General features: G+C 37.1%; 1 protein-coding gene across 6 annotated transcripts in view; it reads right to left on the bottom strand.

Moving 5' to 3' along the window:
* The window catches only part of RFTN2 (raftlin family member 2), a 95,546-nt gene that overhangs the window by 59,436 nt on the left and 11,451 nt on the right, over positions 1 to 24,659 (bottom strand). For all 6 annotated transcript variants that reach the window (XM_056794163.1, XM_056794164.1, XM_056794161.1 and 3 more), the window contains exons 2-5: positions 19,819 to 20,002; positions 15,371 to 15,482; positions 4,733 to 5,033; positions 2,113 to 2,316 (exon numbers count right to left, since the gene is read on the bottom strand). In XM_056794163.1, coding sequence (XP_056650141.1) covers positions 2,113 to 2,316; positions 4,733 to 5,033; positions 15,371 to 15,482; positions 19,819 to 20,002 — 801 coding nt within the window. The remainder of the gene's footprint in view (positions 1 to 2,112; positions 2,317 to 4,732; positions 5,034 to 15,370; positions 15,483 to 19,818; positions 20,003 to 24,659) is intronic.

The raw sequence follows: 24,659 nt of genomic DNA on the forward strand, positions 1-24,659 counted from the left end.
CTCTGTGCCCGAAAAGGCCCAAACGGAAAAAAACTCTAGTAGCCAGCCATCGCCTGTTTGGCATGTACCATTTAGGCTATTTCAGGCCTGCGGAAGGCCTCCAACATGCCGCTTTGTTACTGAGCAACACCAACTAGGTTGGCGAACGGATGTCAGTTTTCAGGACGGATTCTTCCAGAGTATTTAAAAATGGTACAAATGTAAAATATTTCCATTAAAGTCACTCTATAAATCGGAAATGTAAATTGAGTAGTTCTTATTTCATTTGCTTTTTCATTCATCCCTTTATCACCACAGAGTGATTTCCAGAAAATGTCAGGCATCCACTATAATAGGACAAAAAATCCTCTACAACTGGCTTTCTTCGTTTCCAGTTAGAGTAACAATATGCCATAACCAGGAACCTTCCTCACGATATCCTGGGAAATGTAGCCAACTATTATTATCCTCAATTTATGATAAAGATATGGAAATTCAGAGAGGCTAAATGGTTCTCCTAAGGTTACACAGCCAGTAAATGTCAGAGCGGGGATCAGAACCACATGTCCTAATGCTAAGTCCAGCCCATCTGCTGACACTACATCTACCCACACTGCGTGCTTTCTTTCTAGGAAGTGTCCGAGGCCAGTTTTTAATCATTTAGTATTTACGAAGCACCTTCGAAGTGCAAGGGATTGAATTAGATGTTGAGACTACAAAGACTAAAATAAATCTAATAGTTCCTGTCCTCAAGCACTTAAAGGTAATCAAAACACAATTTTGTTTTTAAACCCTTATCTTCTGCCTTGGAACCAGTACTGTGTTCCAAGGCAGAAGAGTGGTAAAGGCTAGGCAATGGGGGTTAAGTGACTTGCTCAGGATCACACAGCTAGGAAGTATCTAAGACTAAATTTGAACCCAGGATCTCCTAGATTTCTAGCCCTGGCTCTCAATTCACTGAACCATCTAGCTGCCCCCTCAAACCACAATTCTTGACAGAGTTGCAAAATATTTCTATATCACAAAGCAGAAGAATGGTAAGGGCTGGGCAATGGGGGTTAAGTGACTTGCTCAGGATCACACAGCTAGGAAGTATCTAAGACTAAATTTGAACCCAGGACCTCCTAGATTTCTAGCCCTGGCTCTCAATTCACTGAGCCACCTAGCTGCCCCCTCACACCACAATTCTTTTTTTTTTAATTTATTTTTTTTCAATTTTAATATTATTTTATTTGGTCGTTTTCATACATTATTCACTGGAAACAAAGATCGTTTTCTTTTCCTCCCCTCCCCCCCCCCCCCCCCCACCGCCTTTCCCTCTCCCATAGCCGACGTTGTTGGAGTTTGCATTATAGTGTTCATTTAGAGTCTCTCCTCAGTCTTATCTCCTCCAACCCTGTAGTCAAGCAGTTCCTCTGTTTGTGGGTAGTATTTTTTTTTAGATCCCTGCAGATTGTTCAGGGATTGCATTGATACTAATGGAGAAGTCCATCACCTTCGATTGTACCACAGTGTATCAGTCTCTGTGTACAATGTTTTCCTGGTTCTGCTCCTCTCGCTCTGCATTACTTCCTGGAGGTTGTTCCAGTCTCCATGGAATTCCTCCACTTTATTATTTCTTTTAGCACAATAGTATTCCATCACCAACATATACCACATTTTGTTCAGCCATTCCCCAATTGAGGGGCATCCCCTCATTTTCCAATTTTTGGCCACCACAAAGAGCGCAGCTATGAATATTTTTGTACAAGTCTTTTTGTCCATTATCTCTTTGGGGTACAAGCCCAGCAGTGCTATGGCTGGATCAAAGGGCAGACAGTCTTTTATCGTCCTTTGGACATAGTTCCAAATTGCCCTCCAGAATGTCAAACCACAATTCTTGACAGAGTTGCAAAATATTTCTATATCACAAGGCAGAAGAGTGGTAAGGGCTAGGCAATGGGGGTTAAGTGACTTGCTCAAGATCACACAGCTAAGAAGTATCTAAGACTAAATTTGAACCCAGGACCTCCTAGATTTCTAGACCTGGCTCTCAATTCACTGAACCATCTAGCTTCCCCCTCAAACCACAATTCTTGACAGAGTTTCAAAATATTTCTATATCACAAGATTCCTTTCTGAAATCAGTCTTACCTTTAGAAGTTTCCCAGGATACAAAAGAATCAATTAACGATAATCCTTGTTTATAATAAAATGTAGTCAGCTCTAGCCAGTCAGCATCTAGTGTACTAATTACAGATCCTTTCCTTGTGACTTTCATTGATAAAATGCCTTCTTGATAGGTCCAGCATGTTGATTCATCATCAAAAACATTGAAGACTGTATATAATTTATTATCTGAGGATGAATAGCACAAGAGAAAAAAAGAGAAAAATGAATGACTTCATCTTTTAGGGAACTCTTTCAAAAGTAATTTAAATAAAAGCAAATTACTTTGGGAAATGGTTTCTGAAAGTTTTAAATTAAATCAGCAACATTTTGGACTCATAATTTAAAAGAATAGAAAATAAAGTTTAGAAAATTAATTGTATAAAAGTCAGAAATGGGTACCAATGGGGAGGCTGAGAACCAATACAGGATTAAATAAGGTAGCAGAAGGAAGGACAGTCTCTCTTTGGACATACCTTTACCCTGCCATGCCTGAGTGACTCTATTTGCTTAAATGAACTAAAATAAGGGAAAAGAAAGCTGGGGGGTAGGAAAGCAGAGCCAGCAGAATGAGTACAGAGGCTACCCAATGTGTAGATGTGCAGAGGATGGAGAAGAAATATTGGGAGAAAGCTCTATGTTTTTTAGTCAGTAGAAAGAACAAGCTCTACTAACAATTTAAGGATATCAAAGGTAAGATCATGCCTCCTCTACACATCATGACACTCAATATCTTTTTCTCACTGACTTAGGCATGTTATGATATAGGTGATGCCTTCACCTCCCAGTCCTAGTGATATGATAGGATTTCTTGAAATTAGCAGGAAACAATATCAAATGACTATAGCCCTGGCTTTCTTACAAGGGTGTTTTCTTCCATGCTAAAAGAATGATATGTGAGGATCCATTATTGTCCATTTGGGGGAAGATTGGCCTTTCTTGATTACTGGAAGCAAAGCACCAAATTACCTGCAATGTGGGTATGGCCATATCTAGACCACATGGGTTATTTTCTAAGCCAAATTTGTAAAGTAGGAACTCTCTGAATACTATAAGTTGGAATCTTTCTTTTTTTTAAAACAGTTTTTAACTCTACTCAACATCCATAGATAGTGATATTCTTTAGATAATTTTGTTTGTGGATAATATTGTGCTGATTGCAGGAAGCTCGGGGTCTCCAAACTTAAATCCATGATCATTCAAAAGAGTTCTGCTGCCTATACACACAGGAAAAATCAAATGGATGAAGACTATCTACTGTCCAGTCCACCATATGCAATTGGATAGACAACTCATAGAACTGGTCCATGAGTAGCCAAATCATGGACAGAAACTGCACACAGACAATGGTTTGGGCCTAGACTTGAACATAGCTTGGATTGCTATGAGAAATTGAGAAGTAGGTTTTTTTTTTAAATTTTAATTTTTTATCAATTACATGTGATAAATTTCCACACAAATTTGATTGAACTTATCCCCTTCTGCCTCTTCTCTTCCCCTGCCCAGTACTGGCAGGCAATTAGAAAATATGCAGTGTTTTTCATGACTCTAAGCTTCTTCTTTTTTTTTTTAAACCCTTTAAACCCAATACTATGTATTGGTTCCAAGGCAGAAGAATGGTAAGGGTTAGGCAATGGGGGTTAAGTGACTTGCCCAGGGTCACACAGCTAGGAATTGTCTGAGGCCAAATTTGAACCCAGGACCTCCCATCTCTAGGCATGCTCATCCACTGAGCCATCTTGTTGTGCCCCCTAAGCTTCTTTTTGTAACCAAGTCTCACATTTTTGCTGTGAATATTCTTCTGGTATGGCACTGAGTTATAGAATCCCACAGTCTCCAAAGACTTTCAAGTAAGAGTCATGAAAGAAAATAGATTTGCACATGTTGGGTTTGAGTAGGCTATAATCCATTACTAATGAAAAACTGCACAAGAGAAATGTCTTCATGGATGTGATGAGAAACATATATAAGTATTAAGGAAAGTGGGCTAGTCATGTAGCAAGCACGAGGGACAATTCGGATAGCCCGTGTATTCCAAATAATGTCAAGAGATCCAGGGGAAGATGCCCAGCAGAGAGATGGTTTATAAGACAAGCTGGACCAGAGTGAGAAGGTATATTTGGATCTGTTGTGGGCTGCCCTGTTTGAACCCAGGACCTCCCATCTCTGGACCTGGCTCTCCATCCACTGAGCCACTTAATTTCCCCCCATTACATTTTTTTTAAGGTTCCTCTCAGTTCTGAGTATTTTAAAATTACTTAATGCTTTTGGAAGGGTAGTCCTAGAGTCAATAGAGGCCTGGGGTTGAGACTTGCTTCTTACATTTACTAGCTGGGTCACCATAGATGAGCCATTTAATCAGGCAGCCTCATTTTTTTCATCTTTAAAATGGGATTATCAGATCAGTAGTGCTTATCTCTTTGGAGTGGGGTGAGGATGAAATGAAAGTATATCTATGAATGATATGTGAATGCCAATTCTTAAAAAAAAAATCTTTCAAAATTCATTTTTGGATCCATTTACCTTCTCCCTCTTTCAAAAAGCCACATTTGTCTAAATTTAAGTTAGGAATATGTCCTAATTCTCCTCCCCCCCCCTTTTTTACCTTCTCCTTTTCTTGATTTGGAGGGAATAGGACTTCCTTCTCTTCCCATTTGCCAGAGTCCACTTTCATGATGAATTTCTTCTTCAATTCCACTTTCAGAAGACTGACCACTCAAAGTTCCTTCATTCCAAATTTTACAGTTTTCATCTGAGTTGTGTCTCTGGTGCTCTTGAATTCTGTACAGGCTTGACTCTGATTCCACATCACCATCGGGGCTGGTGCCATTGCAAACTTTAGACTGAGGACAATGTTGTGTTACAAATCCAACAAATTTCATTCCTCTTTTAGCAGCTTCGTTTATCTGTGTTTAAAAAGGAAATGAATAATGAAAGATAAGCATACATATAAACCTCAGTTTTCATTTTGCCTGTGAATTCTGGAGTAATTTTATTAATAATTGATTTATAATTATTTTATCAATAATAAAGAATCATTAAATATATTATTAATTATTATATAATTATATTTTTAAATAAAATTGGAGATTTTCATGGGATAGATCAGGCTTAATTGATTCTTATTAGTAATTGAATATCTCTGCCAAATAACTTTCTCAGCTATTACATATCTTGACCAAAGTACTCTGTATTCTCTTTGTAAGAGGGTATCTTGCATTGTTTATCCCAATTAATTTGATGAGATATGCTATGTCATGATACATTCATCAAGCAAAATTGCCTCTTTATTTCCGAGCAACAGAATCAATATACTGGCATAGAAAGAACAGAGTTAAGTTGGGAAGGAGTAAAAAAACTTAAGCACTGGATGAAATCAGATTTTTAAATGCTATATTGGGTTTGGCTGAAAGAATTAGACATGTCTCTGGATCCATGTATATCAGAGAAGATAGGTTTAGCTATTGCTTCAAGAGCTAAGCTTTGGGAGTGCTTTGAGTAGCCAGAGGTCAATAAAAGGGGGGCAAAGTAGAGATTACAAAGAAAGGGAGTCACATTCTTTTCTCTTTCCTCCAGTCTTTCCACTTATAAGTATAAACATGACAGTGGCCTATATTATATTACCTGAATAACAGTGTAGTTAAGTCCTAAAATGCTCTTCATTACTAGAAAGTTGACTACTTTTTTTTTTGAACAGAACAATTATAAAAGACCTGTCACTTAGGGTATGGAGGTCTTGTGATTTGCATCAATGAAATAATTTCATTCTTGAAGCAAGAAGAATTATGCTTCTAATATTGAATAACTCCAAATCTAATTCTCTTCTTACTTCCCTACCTAGTTTCAACTCAAGGGTTAGTTATTTTAATACTGTTCCTTCTTCCACACTTAAAACACTTGGTCCCCCTTCTTCCCATCTTCCCTTATCTTGCTAACTCCCTGCCCCAGCTCTGTAACTTTGGAGTCATGCTCAATTCTTCATTCTCCCTCATCACACATATGTACTCTTGCCAATTCTAGTTCTACTGCCCTCTGCTCACATAGACACCATCAGAGTTCATTAACTTTCTCACCTGAATTATTGTAATAGTCTTTTAATTGATCTCCCTGATTCCAAATTCTCCCTTCTCCTATCCATCTTCCACATAGCTACTAAAACATCCATCTTAAAGCATGATTCTGATAATATCACTCAAGATTTTTCAGTAGCTCTTTATCATCTCTAGATCAAAGTATGAAAATTCATTTAGTATTTAATCTTTGTAATCTAATTCCAGACTTATTGCATTTTACTCTTTATACACTTTATATTCCAGCCAAATGGTCAATTTGATGCTTTCCAAGTTGGGTCTTCTATCCTCTCCCTCTGCTTTTTTGTAAGCTGTCTTCCCTCCTTACTTCCATTTTTTAGAATCTCTAATTTCCTTCAAAGTCCAGACCGAGCGCTATGTGTTACATGAAACATTTCCATGATAATTGTTAGTGTCTCTCCTTCCTCAAATGATACAGTATTTACTTGTCTGTGTATGTGTAGTATTCCCACTATAATGCAAACTCCTTGGGGCAGGGATTGTTTGTTTTTGTCTTCCTATTCTTGGTCCTTGGCATATGGTAGGGGCTTCATAATTGTTTGTTGATTTTTAATTTGTTTCTGTTTCCAAGTAGCAAATCTGCTAGAGAAAAATCAGAAGAACACATCCCTTACAAAGCTATTCTACCTAACTTCAAGTATGTCTTCATGACTAACATGACAATCTTTTTAGTCATTCCTTATTATATAGTCTCCACAACAGGCATTCCAAATCTTCAACAGTATTCCCCCACTCTCTTTTCATTTTCAGCAGCTGATCTTGACTCCTATTTTAATGAAGAGATTCAAGTCTTCTGATTTGAATTTCTCAACTTCTCCCTTGTAACCCCTCTAAAATGGATTACTTAGATCCAGCAATCATTCTCCTTTTCTCTCTCTCACGTGTATCTTCAATGTCTCCCATTTTACTGAGTCCTGTCTATATTATAAATATGCTCAGGACTATTCTAACCTAAAACATTAACTAAAAAACCCCAAACGAATCACTCTTTCCTTAACCCCACCAAACCCACAAGAGTCTATGTTTTTAACACTTGCCTACTCTTTAGTCCCTTGTAATTTCTCCCCTTTCCCCAATTTTAATTGAAGCTACTCTCCATTGATGACCTCCTTTATTACCAAGTTTGACTCTCTTTTTTGTCCTTCTTGGCTCTCATGATGTATTCTAATGATTCTTCTCTTAGCTTTCTGACTGATAATACTCTGTCTCTTGTCTCTTGTACTTAATTCTTGAATGTGGACCTAAAGTTTCAGTCCATACGTGTTCCTTTTCATTTCTATACTATGTATGTTGCCACCTTCACCCCACTTCCATGGCTTCAGCGATCACTTCCTCACAGATGACTCCTTAGTCTTTATTTTTCCTAACTTCCCCTCAGAGATCTAATCTTGTATATCGAATTACCTATTAGATAGCTACATCTGGAATTTCCATTGGCATCTCAAACTCAATATGTTTAGGATTGATCACCTCCCCACTAAAAAACTCCTGATCCTTCCCCCTTTTTCTTTTGATGGTGCCTCCACTTTGCCAATCAGCCAAGCTTAAAACTTCAAAGTCACCTTTGACTTTTTCTTCCCTAACATCCCAAGATTCAATCAATGGCCAAATATTCATTAGTAAGTCTACCTCTGAAAGAATTCTCCTATTCGTTGAGTTCCACTGCATGTAATAGACCTAGTTCAGGTCTTCATTTCTTCTTACATAGACTATTATAATAGCATCATAACTAATGTTGCTACTAGCAGTCTCTTCCCTAGCCAATCTATCTTTTTCATTGCTGTAGAAATAGTCATCTTAATGCATCGTTTTTATTTTTGATCAGTCAATAATCGTTTATTAAGCACCTACAAAGAAAAAAATAAATAGTCTCTACCTTCAAGAACTGCCTTGTATCAAGGGAGATAAAATGTACATAAATAGGTATAGATAAGAAGAAGAGTAGTAATGATGATGATGATGTTGAAAGAAGACAATATTAGGAAGTATTTATATAGCACCTATAATGGGCTAGACATTGTCCTAAGTACTTTAAAAATATATCATTTGGGGGACAGCTGGGTGGCTCAGTGGATTGAGAGCCAGGCCTAGAGGCAGGAGGTCCTGGGTTCAAATCTGACCTCAGATACTTCTTAGCTGTGTGACCCTGGGTAAGTCACTTAATCCCATTGCCTAGTCTTTACCATTTTTCTGCCTTGGAACTGATACACAGTATTGATTCTGATGGAAGGTAAGAGTTTGCAAAAACAAAAAACTACCAAATATATCATTTGATCCTCACAACAACTCTGGGAAGAAGGTGCTATTATTACCCCCACTTTATAGTTGAAGAAATAGAGGCACTTAATAGATAGAAAAAAAATATAAGGTAGTATTCAGAAGGAGAGCGCTAATATTTGTGGGAGGGAGTTAGAAAAAGGAAATTGAAGTGATTTATCCAAGGCCATACAGGTAATAAGTTGTGGATCTTGCCACTTCCCTGCTCAAAATCCTTCAATGGCTCTCTAATAACTACTGAATCAAATATAAATTTCTTATCTTGGCATGTAAGGACCACTACTCTCTGGCTCCAAGCTTCCTTCCTTCCTTCCTTCCTTCCTATTTTGGAATCAATACTGTGTATTGGTTCTAAGGCAGAAGAGCAGCAAGGGCTAGGCAATGGGGGTGAAGTGACTTGCTCAGGGTCACACAGCTAGGAAGTGTCTGAGGATAGATTTGAACCCATGACCTCCCATCTTCAGGCCTGGCTCTCAATCCAATGAGCCACCTAGCTGCCCCCCCCCCCAACCTACCTTTTCAGTGTTATTTCATACTATTCCTTTTTCACATACTCCATGTTCCAGGAATATGAGATTATTTAACTATTTTTGCTCTTTGTTCTTTTACTGTCAACTCTTGTTTCCACACTTTTCTTCATACTGTCTCCCATTCCTAGAATGGGCTTCTCTCTCCACTATCACTATTTGTTAAAGTCTCTCCCTTCCTTAAAGTCTTTGCTGGAATGAAAACATTTCCCATTCCTCTATCCACTTTTCACTAATTAAAGGTGATTTCGCTTTCTATTTATTAAGTATTGTAATGATTAAATCTCATCTTCACAATATTCAAGGGTAGATTTAAATTTAGGTCTTTTTGACTTCCAGTCTAGTCTATCCCAAGCTGCCTCCCAAAGGTGGTCTCCCATCCTTATTGCCCTCTGAACAATTTCCAGATTATCAATGTTCTTCATAAAATGGGGTGCCCAGAACTGAACACAATATTCTAGGTATGATCTATACAGCACAAAGGACAGTAGGTCTATCACTCTTTTAGAAATGAAAAATGTGTAGGGGAAAGAGGAGAGCAGCTGAGATTAACGGGGTGGGGGGGGTAGAATAAAGAAGGCAAAGCTGGAGAAGACAACAAAAGAAGAAAAATTGGAGAAAAGAAAGAGGGATGGAGTAAATGGGAAGGACAAAGAATTATGGTTGATGCAAAATCATTTTGAAATAAGCCAATTCACACAACTTTTTCTCTCCTAACAAAAAAACAATCCTAAAATATATGGGGAGGAGACAGAAAATGAAGAATGAGGTAGAGAAATGGGATGCCGTAAGTGGGGACTTCAATTTTTGCTTACTTTCTGAATTCTAAGTTCATAACTTTTAATGACACAATACAAAAAAGGTTGGACTGTTTTACTTTGGGTATAAATAAAGAAGCATTTCTAATTCTTTCAGTTTTAAAATAAAGGACATTGGTGTTTTCTTATAATTTTATTTTATAGTTTCTGTAGTTTTATTTTATTGAACAATTCTGGATAATTATTTTTTCCTCACTTTCAAAATTAAATTGGTGTAAGTGTAAAGTTAAATCTTATCTTTGTAATCCAGTTGCCTTACATTGAAGGACTTATTCAATGTAGTTTTCTTAAGATTAAATGGCTCTTATCCATGACTATTGGTGGGTACATATGGTAATTTTCAAATATTTTATGTTCTTTGTTTCCTGAAACATCTTTATTTCTGGGACAACCACTTTATTATAAATGTTGAAATAACAATTTCCTGTTTCAATATGTCTTCAACCATGTTCAGGAAGTTAGAGACAAAAATAGTTCTCTGAGTTTGTTCTAATAGGAATATAACAGGAGTCAAATTTAAAAAATTTCAAAGTAATTTTTGTTTAAATGGAGATTTTCTCCTAATACTAAAAATTTTGCAAACATGATCTGAGTAAATGTTCATGAGTTTTTTCTTATAATATTTAATCTTATGTGTTTCATGTATCAATCTAAAACAGTTCCCAAATATTTGTAAACATGTCCATATCCACAGTAGAAACACATGTACTGATAGCTTTATTTTTTTTATTTCTTTATTTATGAGTGGCTACCATTGGTTTTACACATATATCATAAAGCTTTTACTTATCTTCTTCTAAGTCAAGGGAATAATAGAAACACTGACAAAATTAAGGGGAAAATGTCACATTTCTTTCTCACCTAGAAAGCAAAAACCTCATGTAGTTTTTGCTGTCCACCAATCACTTCCATTTGAATTGTCTTAGGAAGATTCTGAGGATCACCTGGCAAGATAAGATACCAGGCACCGAGGTCCTTTTTCAAGTTGAACTGCCAAGCATTCAGACTACTGCAGAGAGTTTGACTCCAATGGGCTGGCCATGTAGTTCAAATGCCAAATATATATTTGTCTAAAAGAATACTGTATAGAGAGCTCACACAATACAAAGACATTCCAATGGTCTCTTTGAAGATCTTTAGTATTGATTGGAGAAGTGGGACATTCTGGCACAGGACTGTCCTGCTTGGCATACCAGAATCAAAGATGGTTCTAAGCAAAGCAGAATTGCAGTCATTCAAAAGAAATGAGAGATTCCCAGATTTAGAGACATCCCCAGCCCAAATGTTCACATGAGCTTTTTTTGCCCAACCTGTATGGGGTAGAGCCTTCCAAGCTTGTATTTGTCTGATCAGCCACAGTCCAACACACTATACATTGACCTCAACAGAGTGACCAATACCTTACTCTTGAACTATGTTTTCCAACAGAATTTTCACTATTCTCCTCTATGTTCACTTTTGTATTAAGTTCATTGCATATTAAAGAAAAGTCTATGTTGATTTTATTTCATGAGTATTATCAAATTCTTTGCAGAATTTCCCTACCTCCTGTGCAAGAGATTTTGGTACATGACTTGCAATAATCTTCTAAATGGTCCTTTTATAAATACTTATCAGGACCAATGAAATATGAGATGAACACTATAAAGTGGTATTTCCTGCTGTATTTGGATGCATGATAAAACTAATTTTGCCTACACTTTTATTTGTTTCTCTATGGAGGACTTGTGAGTCATCCTTTCATTTAGCCATAATTTCTATTGTTTTTCTTCTTAAAAAAACAAAACAAAACAAAACCAAAACCAGAACCCTTTCCTTCTCTCTTAGAATCAATACTGTGTTGGTTCCAAGGCAGGAGAGTGGTAAGGGATGGGCAATTGGGGTTAAGTGACTCGCCCAGGCTCACAGAGCTGGGAAGTATCTGAGGTCAGATTTGAACCCATTTTCTTTTGATTTTTGTTATAGCGATAATGTCACAATTGATATTTAATTCTTAAAATAGTATGTTTATTCACCAGACCCTGAGAAAGCATCTCACATTTAGAGCATCAACAGTTAAATTGTTAACTGAAAACTATATGATTCTTAGTATCCTCTGTCCCCTTTCTGACTCTTTTGCTGCCACTGCTATTTAATGGGGAGGTTGGCCAATGAAAGCTTAGTCCTTAAGGAATTAAAGTATTTGGTCTTGCTGGTGGGTTGGACAGAAGACTCACAATAATCCCTGCCTTCTTTCAATTCAATATGTAGAGACTCAATGAGCCTGATTCTGGTCATGGATGCTTATGGGCGTGATGAAGAGTCTTCTGATTAACTCAGGTACCTACAAGGTTCAAGTGAAGACCTCTCTTTGTTCCTTGTTGACTTTCAAGTATGGATTGTTCTATCCCCCACCTGCCGCTGCCAGCCTAGATTTCTTGGATCTCTTTTGTGCTTATTCTTTCTTGATCATAGGAGAACTAGTATCTGGAGACAGAAATGACCAGGTTTCAACCTTGTGAGCACTGACAGGTTGGGAGAACCCTTGAAAGGTCCCAAAGCAACCTGAGTTGGAAGCAGAGACCACTGGATCTGGTGGCAGCAGTAGCTTAGGCTGCTGAGGAGCCAGGCTAAGGAGCGACCTGCTTGACCCAGCCTAGTAGTAGACTATCCTGGGAGCCCAAACATGGAATCTGGTGAGGAGCCGGCTCAGCTAGTGAAGAAACGACTCCCAAAGCAAAAATAAAAGGCTTCCCAGGGCCAAGAATCATGTGACATACTAATCCTTCTTTTTTTTAACTTAAAAATTGTTTATTTTTTAAAAACCTTTACTTTCTGTCTTAAATATTAGTTCTAAGGTGCAAGAGAGGGCTGGACAATGGAGGTTGTTAAATGATCTGTCCAGGGCCAGATGGTTACAAAGTGTCTGAGGCCAAATTGGAACCCAGGACCTCCCATCTCTAGGTCTGTTTTTTTTTTTTTTTATCTGCTGAGTCACTTAGCTGCCCCTACATTTATTCTTTTTCTGCTTTACAAACAACTTTCATTTATTTATTTATTTATTGAAAATTTTATTTAATTAGACAATTTAGAACATTTTTCCTTGGTTACAAGAGTCATGTTCTTTCCCTCCCCTTCCTATAGCTGACATGCAATTCCACTGGGTTTTACATGTGTCCTTGAGTAGAACCTGTTTCCATGTTGTTGACTAACAACTTTTATTTAGAAGTGCAACTCTTTACTTGTGAGTTATGCTCTCCTATTCCTCCATCCTTATGAGTCCTAGATTTATTCTTAAAATGTGTGCCTGACTATCTCTTTCTATCCTTCTAGCTTGAGCCTGCTCTTCACTGGATCTGAAGGTGGGTAAAAAGTAGGGTGAACCTCCAGTTTGGGGGATATTTTAAAAAATAAATTTATTTAATTAATTTAGAATATTTTTCCATGGTTACATGAAACATGTTCTTTCCCTCTCCTCCTCTTCCCTCCCCCGTGGTCAATGAGCAATGCCACTGGGTTTTACATGTATCATTGATTAAGACCTATTTCCTGTAAACCTTAAAATTTCACAGACTTATGAATGTTAAAAATTTTACTCCACATTGAGGAATCCTCCAATTCACTACTTGAAATAATTCCCTACCAGATAGTGAGAACTCTACTCGAATGTGAAAACTCCTTGCTATGGGAGGATCTCTACCCCATCCCTACTTGGGACTGCTTTAGGGCAGAAAACTCCTTGCTAAACAATGAAAGTACTTGAAAACCATACTTATAAAGGAAAGGAGTTCTTTGAGCCAGGCCTGTTTTTAGAATTGATACAATGGGATGCTAGGTACCTAAAAGGGTCAGGCAAGTTTTCTCTTGATGAGATTAGTTGACTCAGCTGTGTTTTCTCTAGTTCAGACTTACTGAGGAGATTGGTCGACACAGCAGCATTTTTTCTGATTCAGACTTGCTGAGGAGATTGGTCGACTTAGCAGGAATTTAGATGGGCAGTCCTTTGGAAAGCGTCTACAGTGATTGGTAGATTTAGGGACTTAGGGGAGGTGACATGGGAGAAAAACCCCTATATAAGAAAAAGCAGAATCTCTTGAGGATATCCTTTTGGAGGAATTCCTTTTGGAGGATCTCTGATGAGGATCGCTTGGGAAGAATCTTTTGAGAGAGGCTCTGGAGAAGGGAAGCTCTTGGAGGACAATCTCTAAGGAGGTCTCGATGGAGCTCTCTCTGGTGAAGTCAGCTGAGATGGAGCTGGCCTGGTGTCACTAGAATCCTTGTTTAGGCAGACCTTGTGGTGAGTGTTAAAAGACTGACTGACTGATTCTCTCTCTTAAGACTCAGGTCTAGGCCATATTGGCTTGAGGCCCTTCATAATTATTCCTTTCCTACTCTTTCTCTCTTTCTCTAATTCCTCATTATATTATTAATTAAAATCTCTATAAAACCCAGTTGACTTGGGTATTTGAATAATTGGGAATATTTCCCTGGCGACCACCTTATATTTGATTTAAAACCAAGACACTGTAGTTAAACATATTTTCTGCAGTCAAATTTACTCACCCTCTCTTATATCTATCACAACTTATATCTTCCACCATTTTAACTCACTACAGTTTAAGACATCAACCATTTTAAATATCACATTCCCTATTATTAATATTTGCATTAGGGTTATCATTTAGTGTTAACATCTTGGGGGATATTTTTATAAGTTTTGTCATTGCTATACTTTGGACTAGAGGGAGTCCCACTGGATGGGGGCTTGTGATGGAGTATAAGAAGCCACAATCCCTCAGAATTACCCAGAGAGTTAGTGTAAGAGGAGTTAGCTGTCATTTGGGGACCCAAACTTCGAGGGAACTGGGAGAGTGATCTAGAGGGGGCAATACAACTGCAAAAATGAAAAAAAAAAGGCCACAAAAATCTGAAGAGCATTTAATATTTTTCCTTGTTTCATGGTTTGTCATGGCCAAGTGACTAGCCATTGTTGATGAGTTTCTGTAATGTTAGGTGAGTCCTCAGAAAGCTGCAAGAGAGATAGGTAGGTAGTTCAGGATAGAGAGCCAGGTCTGGAGTCAAGAGGACCTGGGTTCAAATTTGCCCTCAGATACTTCCCAGCTGTGTGACCCTGGGCAAGTCACTTAGCCCCAATTGCCTAGCCTTTACTGCTCTTCTGCTTTAGAATTGATGCTTAATCTTAATTCTAAGACAGAAGGTAAGGGTTTTAACTTAAAAAAAAAAAGCAGAGAGATCTGTCCCTGGGACCATGCTTGGAGCCTTAACAGCATGGTAGAAAAGCACAGGCTCCACTCTTATAGTATTCTAGGACCCAGGACACCGTAAGGCATGAGAAGGCAAGAACAGTTCAAATTTAAAATGTTTTTATTGTGAATAATTCTTAAAATGATAAATCAACAAACTAGGGTTTGGAAATCTTATTTGTTATTCAGAGGTTTTGGTCAATCTTTTTTTTTTTTAGAAAAAAATCACAAAAGAATTAGAAAAAAGACCACAGTAGAATAGAAATGGCCAAGACAAATGGCAGTACCTTTTCTATCAACCCTTTTGCTCCTTCATTTGTTAGAGTTTCATACGACAAGGGACATTCCTCGATTACAAGTCTGGGCCGGGCTTGTCCTTTGGGTGTTGTCTGTGTCTGGCTGTGACAGAGAAAAGATCTTGGTTAGACTTCTATTGCTGACTTTCACCTAACATTTGTCCATCAAAATGCTTATATTTGTAGATAAATTATTACATTCCTAGGTATTATCTGTAGACCAACCTATAGATAAAACTTTAACCACAGTTTTTCCATAATTGTATATAAGATTTGATGGCTCCACACTCTTATTAGAATCATCTTGAAAACACATTTTAATAGTGGTCAAATCTTTCTAAATACTAATGCAAGCTGATTTCGTGTCTAAAAAAGCTTTTATTTGAAGAAAATCAAATAACTCTGACATAAATTTTAAGACTGATATGTAATCTTCATATAACAAAATGAATCAAGAGCATAAATAAAATACTACTTAGATAGAGAGGAAGAATTTCTGGGGAAATAAATTATTTGAGATAAGAATGGAAAAATTATTTATACATGACTGATCAGATTTGTAATTAGGACACAAACATTCCTACTGTGTCATATTTGCTTAATAATGCTTGAATTACTACACATGTATTAAAATCCAGTATTCTATTGGAAGCTAAAGTATAATTGTGGAAAAATAGAAAAATCATTCAGTAAAAGATAGTTCTCTTTACAAATATACCTCATTTTAGTTCATAAAGGTCTTTGACAAAAATATTGCTACATTTTTTGCCTTTCCCCCCTCCCTATTTTCTTTTCCCTTTTTCTTTCCTATTGCCTGACTGCTTAAGAAGATTGCTCAGAGCCACTAGGACCATTTTGAGCTAAATAGGTTGTTGACCCTTGCTCTAAGCCAAATATGAAGGGTTTGCCGGATTTTCAGATGAAATCAAGGGAATCGTGATGAAAAATCTCTTAAATCCAGATATTTACCTTAGTTTGGAGTTTATTATAAGTATTATGATGAAAATTAAACACTGACAAAAATAATTTAAGCTATTGTTTTTAAAATAAATCATTTAAAAATCCTGATGGCTAATTTTTGAAACCTATGTTGGGGAAAACAAGCCAATAAACTTCAGGAAGTTAATCTATACTTACAAAAATTGGAAATTTATCACTAATCCAATGAGCACATTTTATAATTTAATGCTAATTTCAGTTGCTATTATTTAATTTAACTCAATTCAGAACACTTATTAGGTTCTTACAAAGAATAAGACATTTTGATTGGCCCATTGGGGTCACACAGATAAAATAAGCCACATTCCCAATTCTCAAGTAATAAAATTTAGTCTGGAAGATGACACAAAAATAACAATAATATGAATTAGAATGTGATAATTACCAAGTAGAGTTCTATGAGAAATTTGACAAAGAAGGATCCAGCAGAGAATGGGATAAGATCAAAGAAAGCTTTGTGAAGAATATGGCACCTGAGTTGACCTTTGAAGGAAAGGCTGGATATCAATGGCAGAAACTCCCCTGAAAGCTTGGGATAGTAACAATGGTTTGGAAATGAAAGAAAGCAAAACAAGAGAAGAGAAGGGGGAATAACCTATTTTGGGTGTAATGCAGAGTGTGTAAAGTCGAGTAGAATTAATTTAAGCTGGAAAAGCAGGTTGCAGTTGGAGGAGGTGTTAGAAGCAAGCTAAGGAGTTTGTAATTTATTCAGTAGACAATTAGGAGTCCCTGAAGGCTATTTTAAGAGGGGAAATGATCAGTGCTGTGCATTTGGAAGATTATTAGGGTAGCAATATAAGGTTGGAGATAGTGGTGGTCAAGAGACCAGTTAGCAAATTATTATAATTGTCTAGGTAAGAAGTGGTAAAGAACAGAATATGGGGTGCATAGCAGGGTACAGACACAAGATATTGTGAAAGTACATCACATAGCAATTTGTTGGATGTAAGAGGGAAATGAGGGAAAGGGAAGAGTCAAATAAGACTCTGAGATGTCATTTTATAGTTCTTGGGAGAAGACTAGCACCATTAAAAAATGGAAATTAGAAATAAGCAAAACCAAGAGAACATTATATACAGCAACAGAAACATTGTCTGAAGAATAACGTGTGAATGTCCACTACCAGAGAAAGAACTGACAAATGGAAACATGTCATACATAGTTTTATACATATGTATGTATATTTTTGTCAAGTGATGCCTTCTGTGGTGCAGGGAAGGGAGAGGGACGTCTGGGAATTTGAACATAATAAACAAATTAATTAATGTTTAAAAATGAAAATTATGAAGAGGGTCAGGGTATATAAAAAGAGAACCAAGAGATGATGACATGTCCTGAAGATTTGGCTTCTAAGCCTAGTATCTTATTACGAAAAGTAACTTCATTACATAATTAAATTCCCTGTACTGACCAATGGTGGGCACATTCTACCTCCATATACAGCAAGTCAATAAGTGACTTGAGGAAATTCAGTTCAGTAGCCTTGGTCTTAGAAAAGCAAAGGGAGAGATCATCCACTAAGAATGAGAAGAAAGAGAACTGAGTTGTGGATTTGAGGCAAGAGAAATAGCTTCTATGGATTACATAATAGGAATGAAAAAATTAAAAAATGAATACAGAAGTTATCACAGAGCAATGAAGATCCTATTGAAGTTAGACAGCATGGATTTGCAGAAGACCTTCTTACAGTTTCTTAAATCCCTCTAAGAGCATTTGACTCACCTACGGTAGAAATAGAGATGGAAGGCAGTGAGTCAGCAAGATGGGAATAATGGATGAACAATGGTTGGGGTGGGGTAGGTGAATGATATTAAATGGTGGAACATTAAACATTGCAGAAATAGCTTTTCACTGGGTCAAGAGAAGTGATGCCAGTGGGTGATGAACAGGCAGGAATGAAAGAACCAAAGATCAAGTTGAAGGCCAAAAATAGTTTTGGGAAAAGTAAGGATAGAAGGAGAGGGGGGAGAGAGAGGGGGGGGTGGAGAGAGAGAGAGAGAGAGGGAGGGAGAGAGGGGGGGTGTGGAGAGAGAGAGAGAGGGAGGGAGAGAGAGAGAGAGAGAGAGAGAGAGAGAGAGAGAGAGAGAGAGAGAGAGAGAGGGAGAGAGAGAGGAGAGAGAGAGAGGGAGGGAGAGAGAGAGGGGGGGAGAGAGAGAGAGAGAGAGAGAGAGAGAGAGAGAGAGAGAGAGAGAGAGAGAGAGAGAGAGAGAGAAAAGAGAGAGAGAGAGAGAGAGAAAAGAGAGAGAGAGAGGGAGGGAGAGAGAGAGAGAGAGAGAGAGAGAGAGAGAGAAAAGAGAGAGAGAGAGATGGAGGGAGTGATTTCAGAGACTAAAAATTCAATTATAGAATACTGAGAAGACAGAATAGTGAAAAGGTTCAATGAAAATGATTTTTCTTTAAACCCAGGCAGCTCTGATATTGTCCAGTAACCAGATTATTTCTAATTAGCTCTGTTTTGCGATTAACTTTTTTTTTTGATTGACACTCTTATCTATTACCTCTTTCTCTGCATACAGCAAAAGGGAAGGAAGCTTGAGGATTCCCCCCATTTATTCAGATTCAGCGACCAGAGAATGATCATTTAATTACTTTTTTCTCATTGCTTTTCTTAATTCTGCTCATCCTGAGATGGTGTGAGCCAGATATAAAGCAAATAGAGAAGGCAGTTTTACCTAGCCTGAGAGGTGATGGCGTTCACCTTCTGCAGGATATTAAGTCAAAGGAAAGATTGAGAAGAGGCCTAACTTTACAGTGTCTCCTGAGGGTTATCTTTGCATTATGGTTTCATTTTTTTGGACTGGAAATGTTGTGAATTCCAAGAATGATAATAGCTAACAATAATAACAACTGACATTTATATAGCACTTACAATGTGCCAGGAAGTGTACTAAGTCATTTATAATTATTATCTCACTTGATCCTTACAACAATCCTGTAAGGCTAGCTACTATTATTATCCCCAATTTATAGATAATGAAACTAAAGCAGACAGTGACTTGCCTAGGGTCACACAGCTAGTAAGTTTCTGAGGCCAGATTTAAACTTAGGTCTTCTAGACTTCAGACCTGGCTCTCTAACCACTGTCCCACCAGCTGTGTAAGACACAAGTTCAAATTTAAACCCCCAAACACACAGCAAATTCAAACAAAACATCTTTAAAAATTGTAAAACTCCTATCCATTGCTAAGAAATCAATAATTAATCAATTGGACTCAATTTTATACACTGAAAAATGTTAGAACGTTAAAAAATTAAATATGATGGAGCAATGTGGTGAATTGCTCAAATGGTTCAATTATATGAGTGGCAAGATCTTTAAGACAATCTTTGTATCATGAAATGAATTTTAATTTGAAATGAAATGAAAATTCATTTATTTTTTCCAACTAAAAATGGGTAATGACATCCTAGAATAATCTTACTTTCTGGCCCAAACATACCTTAATTTTAAGCGAGACAATACAACTCTATACAGATGGCTTGCTGGCAAGTGTCTTCTTCGTCCAACAGATACTATAACAGGGTGAACAGCATCTACAGTATAGCCTTTAACGTAATATTCTTCAACTTTTGGTGCTATATCCAGAATTGAGCTGATCTTGATAACTTCTGGATTTGAGGAAGCTGAAATGTTCAAAGAAAAGGAAAGCACCATAATTTAATTCAATTCAACAAATGTTGACTGGGTCACCTAAGTGTGTAAGGTATTATGCTAATCCCTAATGGGGTGCAAAGATAAATAGGTCATAGTTTCCACTTTCTAGAAACTTGCAATGTAGTGGGCCACAAAATCTGCTCATACAGTATTGTTTGTGTATTTATAAAACAAAAAGAAAATATCAACATGTTTGTGGTGATCATATTTTCTGAAACAAAAACCAGGACACAATGTGACAAATGCTTCTTTGTTAAAGGTACATCTTTCTCCCCTTGAACTGTAGAAAGCACTGGCCACTCTGTGGTATATAGCTGACATAGATGCAGCTTAATTTCAAAGTAAGTTATAAGAAAAGCATTTGTACTTTTGGTATTTTGTTAGAGAACATCTAGAAACTGCTTAATTATTTTTCAGTAAAAATGCTACAGTTATCACCTTAAATATTTTTCAATAAGTCATAACTAATTAATACAAAGGAATTTAAATGTATAATTTAACTATCATCTTGAATATGCTGTAGTTAATATTATCTATAAAATACAAAACAGAAGGTAAAATTAGAGAAAATGTTCTGAATGTTGTGCACTAATACAACTACAAAAACAACGTTTAAAAAAATCTCTATTGGAAATTCTTATTTTCCTGGAAAACAATCAAGAATCAATGTCTAGAAATAGACTTGTAATTTAGTAATCTTCTTGAATAATAAAATATGAAAGAATTTCCAGGTACGCTGGCCCCATGAATCATTGCCAGTGCAAAGAAATGCTGTTAAATGCATTAACACAGGAAGGAGGTTAAAAAACAGATGAGGAAAAAGGGTCAGAGGAAATACTCCACCCCCTACTACCAGCCATCCAACACCCACGAGTTCTGACCCATGCAACTGGAGGTGAAATCTACCACCAATTGGAATATATGCCAACTTCTGAAATTTATAAACATTCAAAACAGAAAGCCATATCAAGCTAGGTCACTCCATTTCCCACCGCTTTTCATCCCTCTTTTTCTTTTAGAGTAATAGTCTATTTAAGTATTTCCTCTTCATCATTAACAGCAGGAATGAAAACAAAGAGAATAATGTTAGACTTTTAAGAAACAGCTGGGCTTCATTTTAAATAATGCTGCCCTGTTTGGTTGTAGTTACATCTCTTAAAACACCCCATTTGTTTTTACTTTGGGTAGTATTCTGAATACTAAGCCTGATTTATAAATGAAAATATTTAAAACTAAAAAAAAAAATAACCCAAAGTAGATTCATAGTTAAGGAAGAAAATTAAATAAACAGATTTTAAAAGCATATGATCTCCAAAGAATGTGCCATAGATTCTTAGCAAATACAAGCTATTTTTAAAATGTTTTCAATATGATGTACTTTTTTCATTTACTCCAAGAGTTAAAAGTTGTGTTTTTTTTTCAAACCTTTACCTTCTGAGTAACACGTCTGAGACAGAAGAGCAAGGACTAGACAAATAGGGTTAAGCTACTTGCCCAGAATCACACAGCTAGGAAGTGTCTGAGATTGTATTTGAACCTGGGTCCGAGGACTCCAGGCTTGGATTTCTATCCACTGCACCATCTAGCTGGTCCTAGGACTACATTTCAATCATTTTGCACCCATCGTATAACTTTTATAATTCAATTAAAGCTCTTAGATAATGGATATATTTGCAATGCACAAATTTTTTTTTTCATTTATAATGCAAAAAAAAATGGCACCTAAAGTCCTACTTCAGCAATTCTTCATGGCACGGATGGCCATGCCTTGGGTTCTTAAAGATTATGCTAGCAAAGTACAAATGTGGGGGTCCCTACCAATCTGGAAAAATGTCAAGCATGGGCCTGGACCAGGTTGTGAGTTTGATGACTGCTAACCATCCTGCCTAATCTGGGAGACTCATTATCAAAATGCCACAGAGTGATCATTCCTTTTGGCCACAGCAACTCCCAAAGACTGCCTGCTAAAGCCTAGGAGCTGGGAGCTGTGTTGGTGGAGGGAAGACCTACATTGACTAAATCATGGATCTCTGAAGTACTGAAATAGCCCCGGCTCCTTTTCAATTTTTATAAAAAGACTAAATGCAATCTTCTCTAAAAGGATATGAAAACTTTAAGAAATTCAATTCTTTAAAAAAATAATACTACTGATTTCATTACCAGGCCACTGAGGATGTGAACTAGTATAAAAATTGGAAAAAGTTAAAAAGTTAAAATTATTTTTGAAAAAAGCTGCCTACAATGTCTTATGGCCCTCAGAAAAACCACCTTGTGGCTGGCCATCTGTACCAAGCTGGTTATTTAAGTGGGTGTGCTTTGCTATAATTGTTCATTAGCCTGGGCTCAGAATCCCTCCTGGATGTTAGCCTGGGTATTTTGCTCCTTTTCTCTATTTTGATCTCTCAGGGCCTTTGAAGGCCCTCTCAGCCTTGGCATATCTCCTAGTTGGGAGTCCACCAACATGCTATCTGTAAAGTGGGAAAATGAAGACACAGTGGAAAAATCCTACTCCTATCAATAGTTGATCCTCAAAAGGAAAACAGTTCTGCTAGAATTTTGCAGTGAAACTCTACCAACAGGAGAGACAGAAATTTGCTATAATTTCACAGACTTGTTTTCTTTCAGAGATTAGTTATAGAAAATGCTGATTTCTCCCTGTTGCTATAATGGAAACGATATAATTTATGCCCAATCTAGTGGGAATCGAGGAAGGGAATGCGATATAAGTACAAACAACTGACACAAGTTGGTAAATGGTTAAATTCATGGGGAAAGGTCAAATGGAATGGCCCAAGAAAATCAAAGAGAGAAAACTAATGAAATATCAAAGTAAGTTAGTGATAGAGAAGGGAAAGGAAGAGAATAGGCATTTATATAGTGACTACTATGTTCCAAATACTTTGTGAAACACTTTTTACAAACATTAGCTCATTAGACACTCAAAACAGCCTGGTGAGGTGGGTGTATTGTTTTTGCCACTTTATAGTTGAGCAGACTAAAGCAAACAGATGTCACACAGCTATTAAAATCTCTCTAAGGTCAGATTTTAATTCAAATTTTTCCTGATTCCAGACCCAGCATGCACTGTACCACTTATCTGCTTCAGAGAGAACTAGGTGATAACTGAAATCATGGCAGTGGACAAAACTGCCAAGGGAAAAAATACAGGGAGAAAAGAAAAGAGGAAAGGGAAAAACGAGAGCCAAAGACAGAATTTTGAGTGATGCCCATACTTTGCAGGCAGGATAAAGCAGAGGACCAGGTAAAGAGGGAAAAGAACCAATGAGAACTGCAGAAAACCCAGGAGGACAAAATGTTATGGAAGTCAAGAGAAGAGAAAGTATTCATGAAAATTTAGATTAGTACATTGGTATGTATGAGATAAAAAAAAGTAAAGAATCTCCAGAAAATTGCATATATGGAAGCTTTATGGGGAAATAAAGGCATTGTGGGAAAGTATAGAAATGTCTCCATCTTTGTTGGCAGAGGAAGTGTCCACACTGATGAAATCACAGAAACTTCAAATTAAGCTTCAAATCAAGAAAATTAGTATTCCCACATATCCTAAACTGCCTCCAGTCACATTCAGGGTATGGTAGCTGGAGTTCTGAATATTTTAATAGGGAAATTGCCATATTGGAGTAACTCTAAAGGAGAGCACCTAGGATGGTGAGCAGTCTGAATAGCCCATCATAGGTCATATGAGGACTAGTTCAGGATAATGGGAATATTTATCATGGTAAATTATGGGGTTAAGTGACTTGCCCAGGTCACTCAAATAGGAAGTGTCTGAGACCAGATTTGAACCTAGAGCCTTCTGTCTTTAGACCTGGCCATCCACTGAGCCACCTTGCTGCTCTCAGAGAACTTTCTAATGATTTCAGTTGTCTGGCAAAGAAATGGGATGATTTTCAAAGACCTGAGCTCTCCATCACTGGTATATTTCTAGCAAAGAATAGATATGATGATCTGTCAGGGATTTGGCAGAATGAATTTGGTAATGGTAGGATGAATTAGATTATAAGACTTCACTCATATTTATTTCATATATTTGTATAGGTTTCTTTGATCTGTAAGTTTCTGCAATTGCCTGTATGCATTTACTCCCCTGTATCTTGTGCTATCTTGCCAACATAGGGGAAGAATAGTCTGAAAGAATGGGCAATTGGGATGTGAGAGATATGGCTACTTACTCTGCTCTTACTCATTTGCAAATACTGGTAAGGGCCAAAGAACCCTAGGATACTTCCAGTATACAGAGGCAATGTAGAAGAGAATATTCCAGATATAGAAGATGGGGAAAGGGAATGAAAGAGGCAATAGAGAATTGGGGGGGGGGCAGGCAATGGGAATAATTAGTAGGCCAAGAGAGGCATGAGAAAAATATTGATATTCATGCTGGAAAATTTTTCATTATGTTAATTCTTAAATTAGCTTAAATTAACTATAATTAACTCAAATTTTAATTCTGCCTCTGAAATTTCTGCCCACTGGTCCTAGTTCTGTCTTTTTGTGCTAAGTAGAACAAGCTTAATTCCTGTTCCATATGAAGTCTTGAATATATTTAGATATAATTCTTTTACTTTACTAGTGTAAACATCACTAACTTCTTTCACTGATCTCCAT

Source organism: Monodelphis domestica, chromosome 4 (genome assembly GCF_027887165.1).
Source record: "Monodelphis domestica isolate mMonDom1 chromosome 4, mMonDom1.pri, whole genome shotgun sequence".
In the NCBI taxonomy this organism is placed as follows: Eukaryota; Metazoa; Chordata; class Mammalia; order Didelphimorphia; family Didelphidae; genus Monodelphis; species Monodelphis domestica.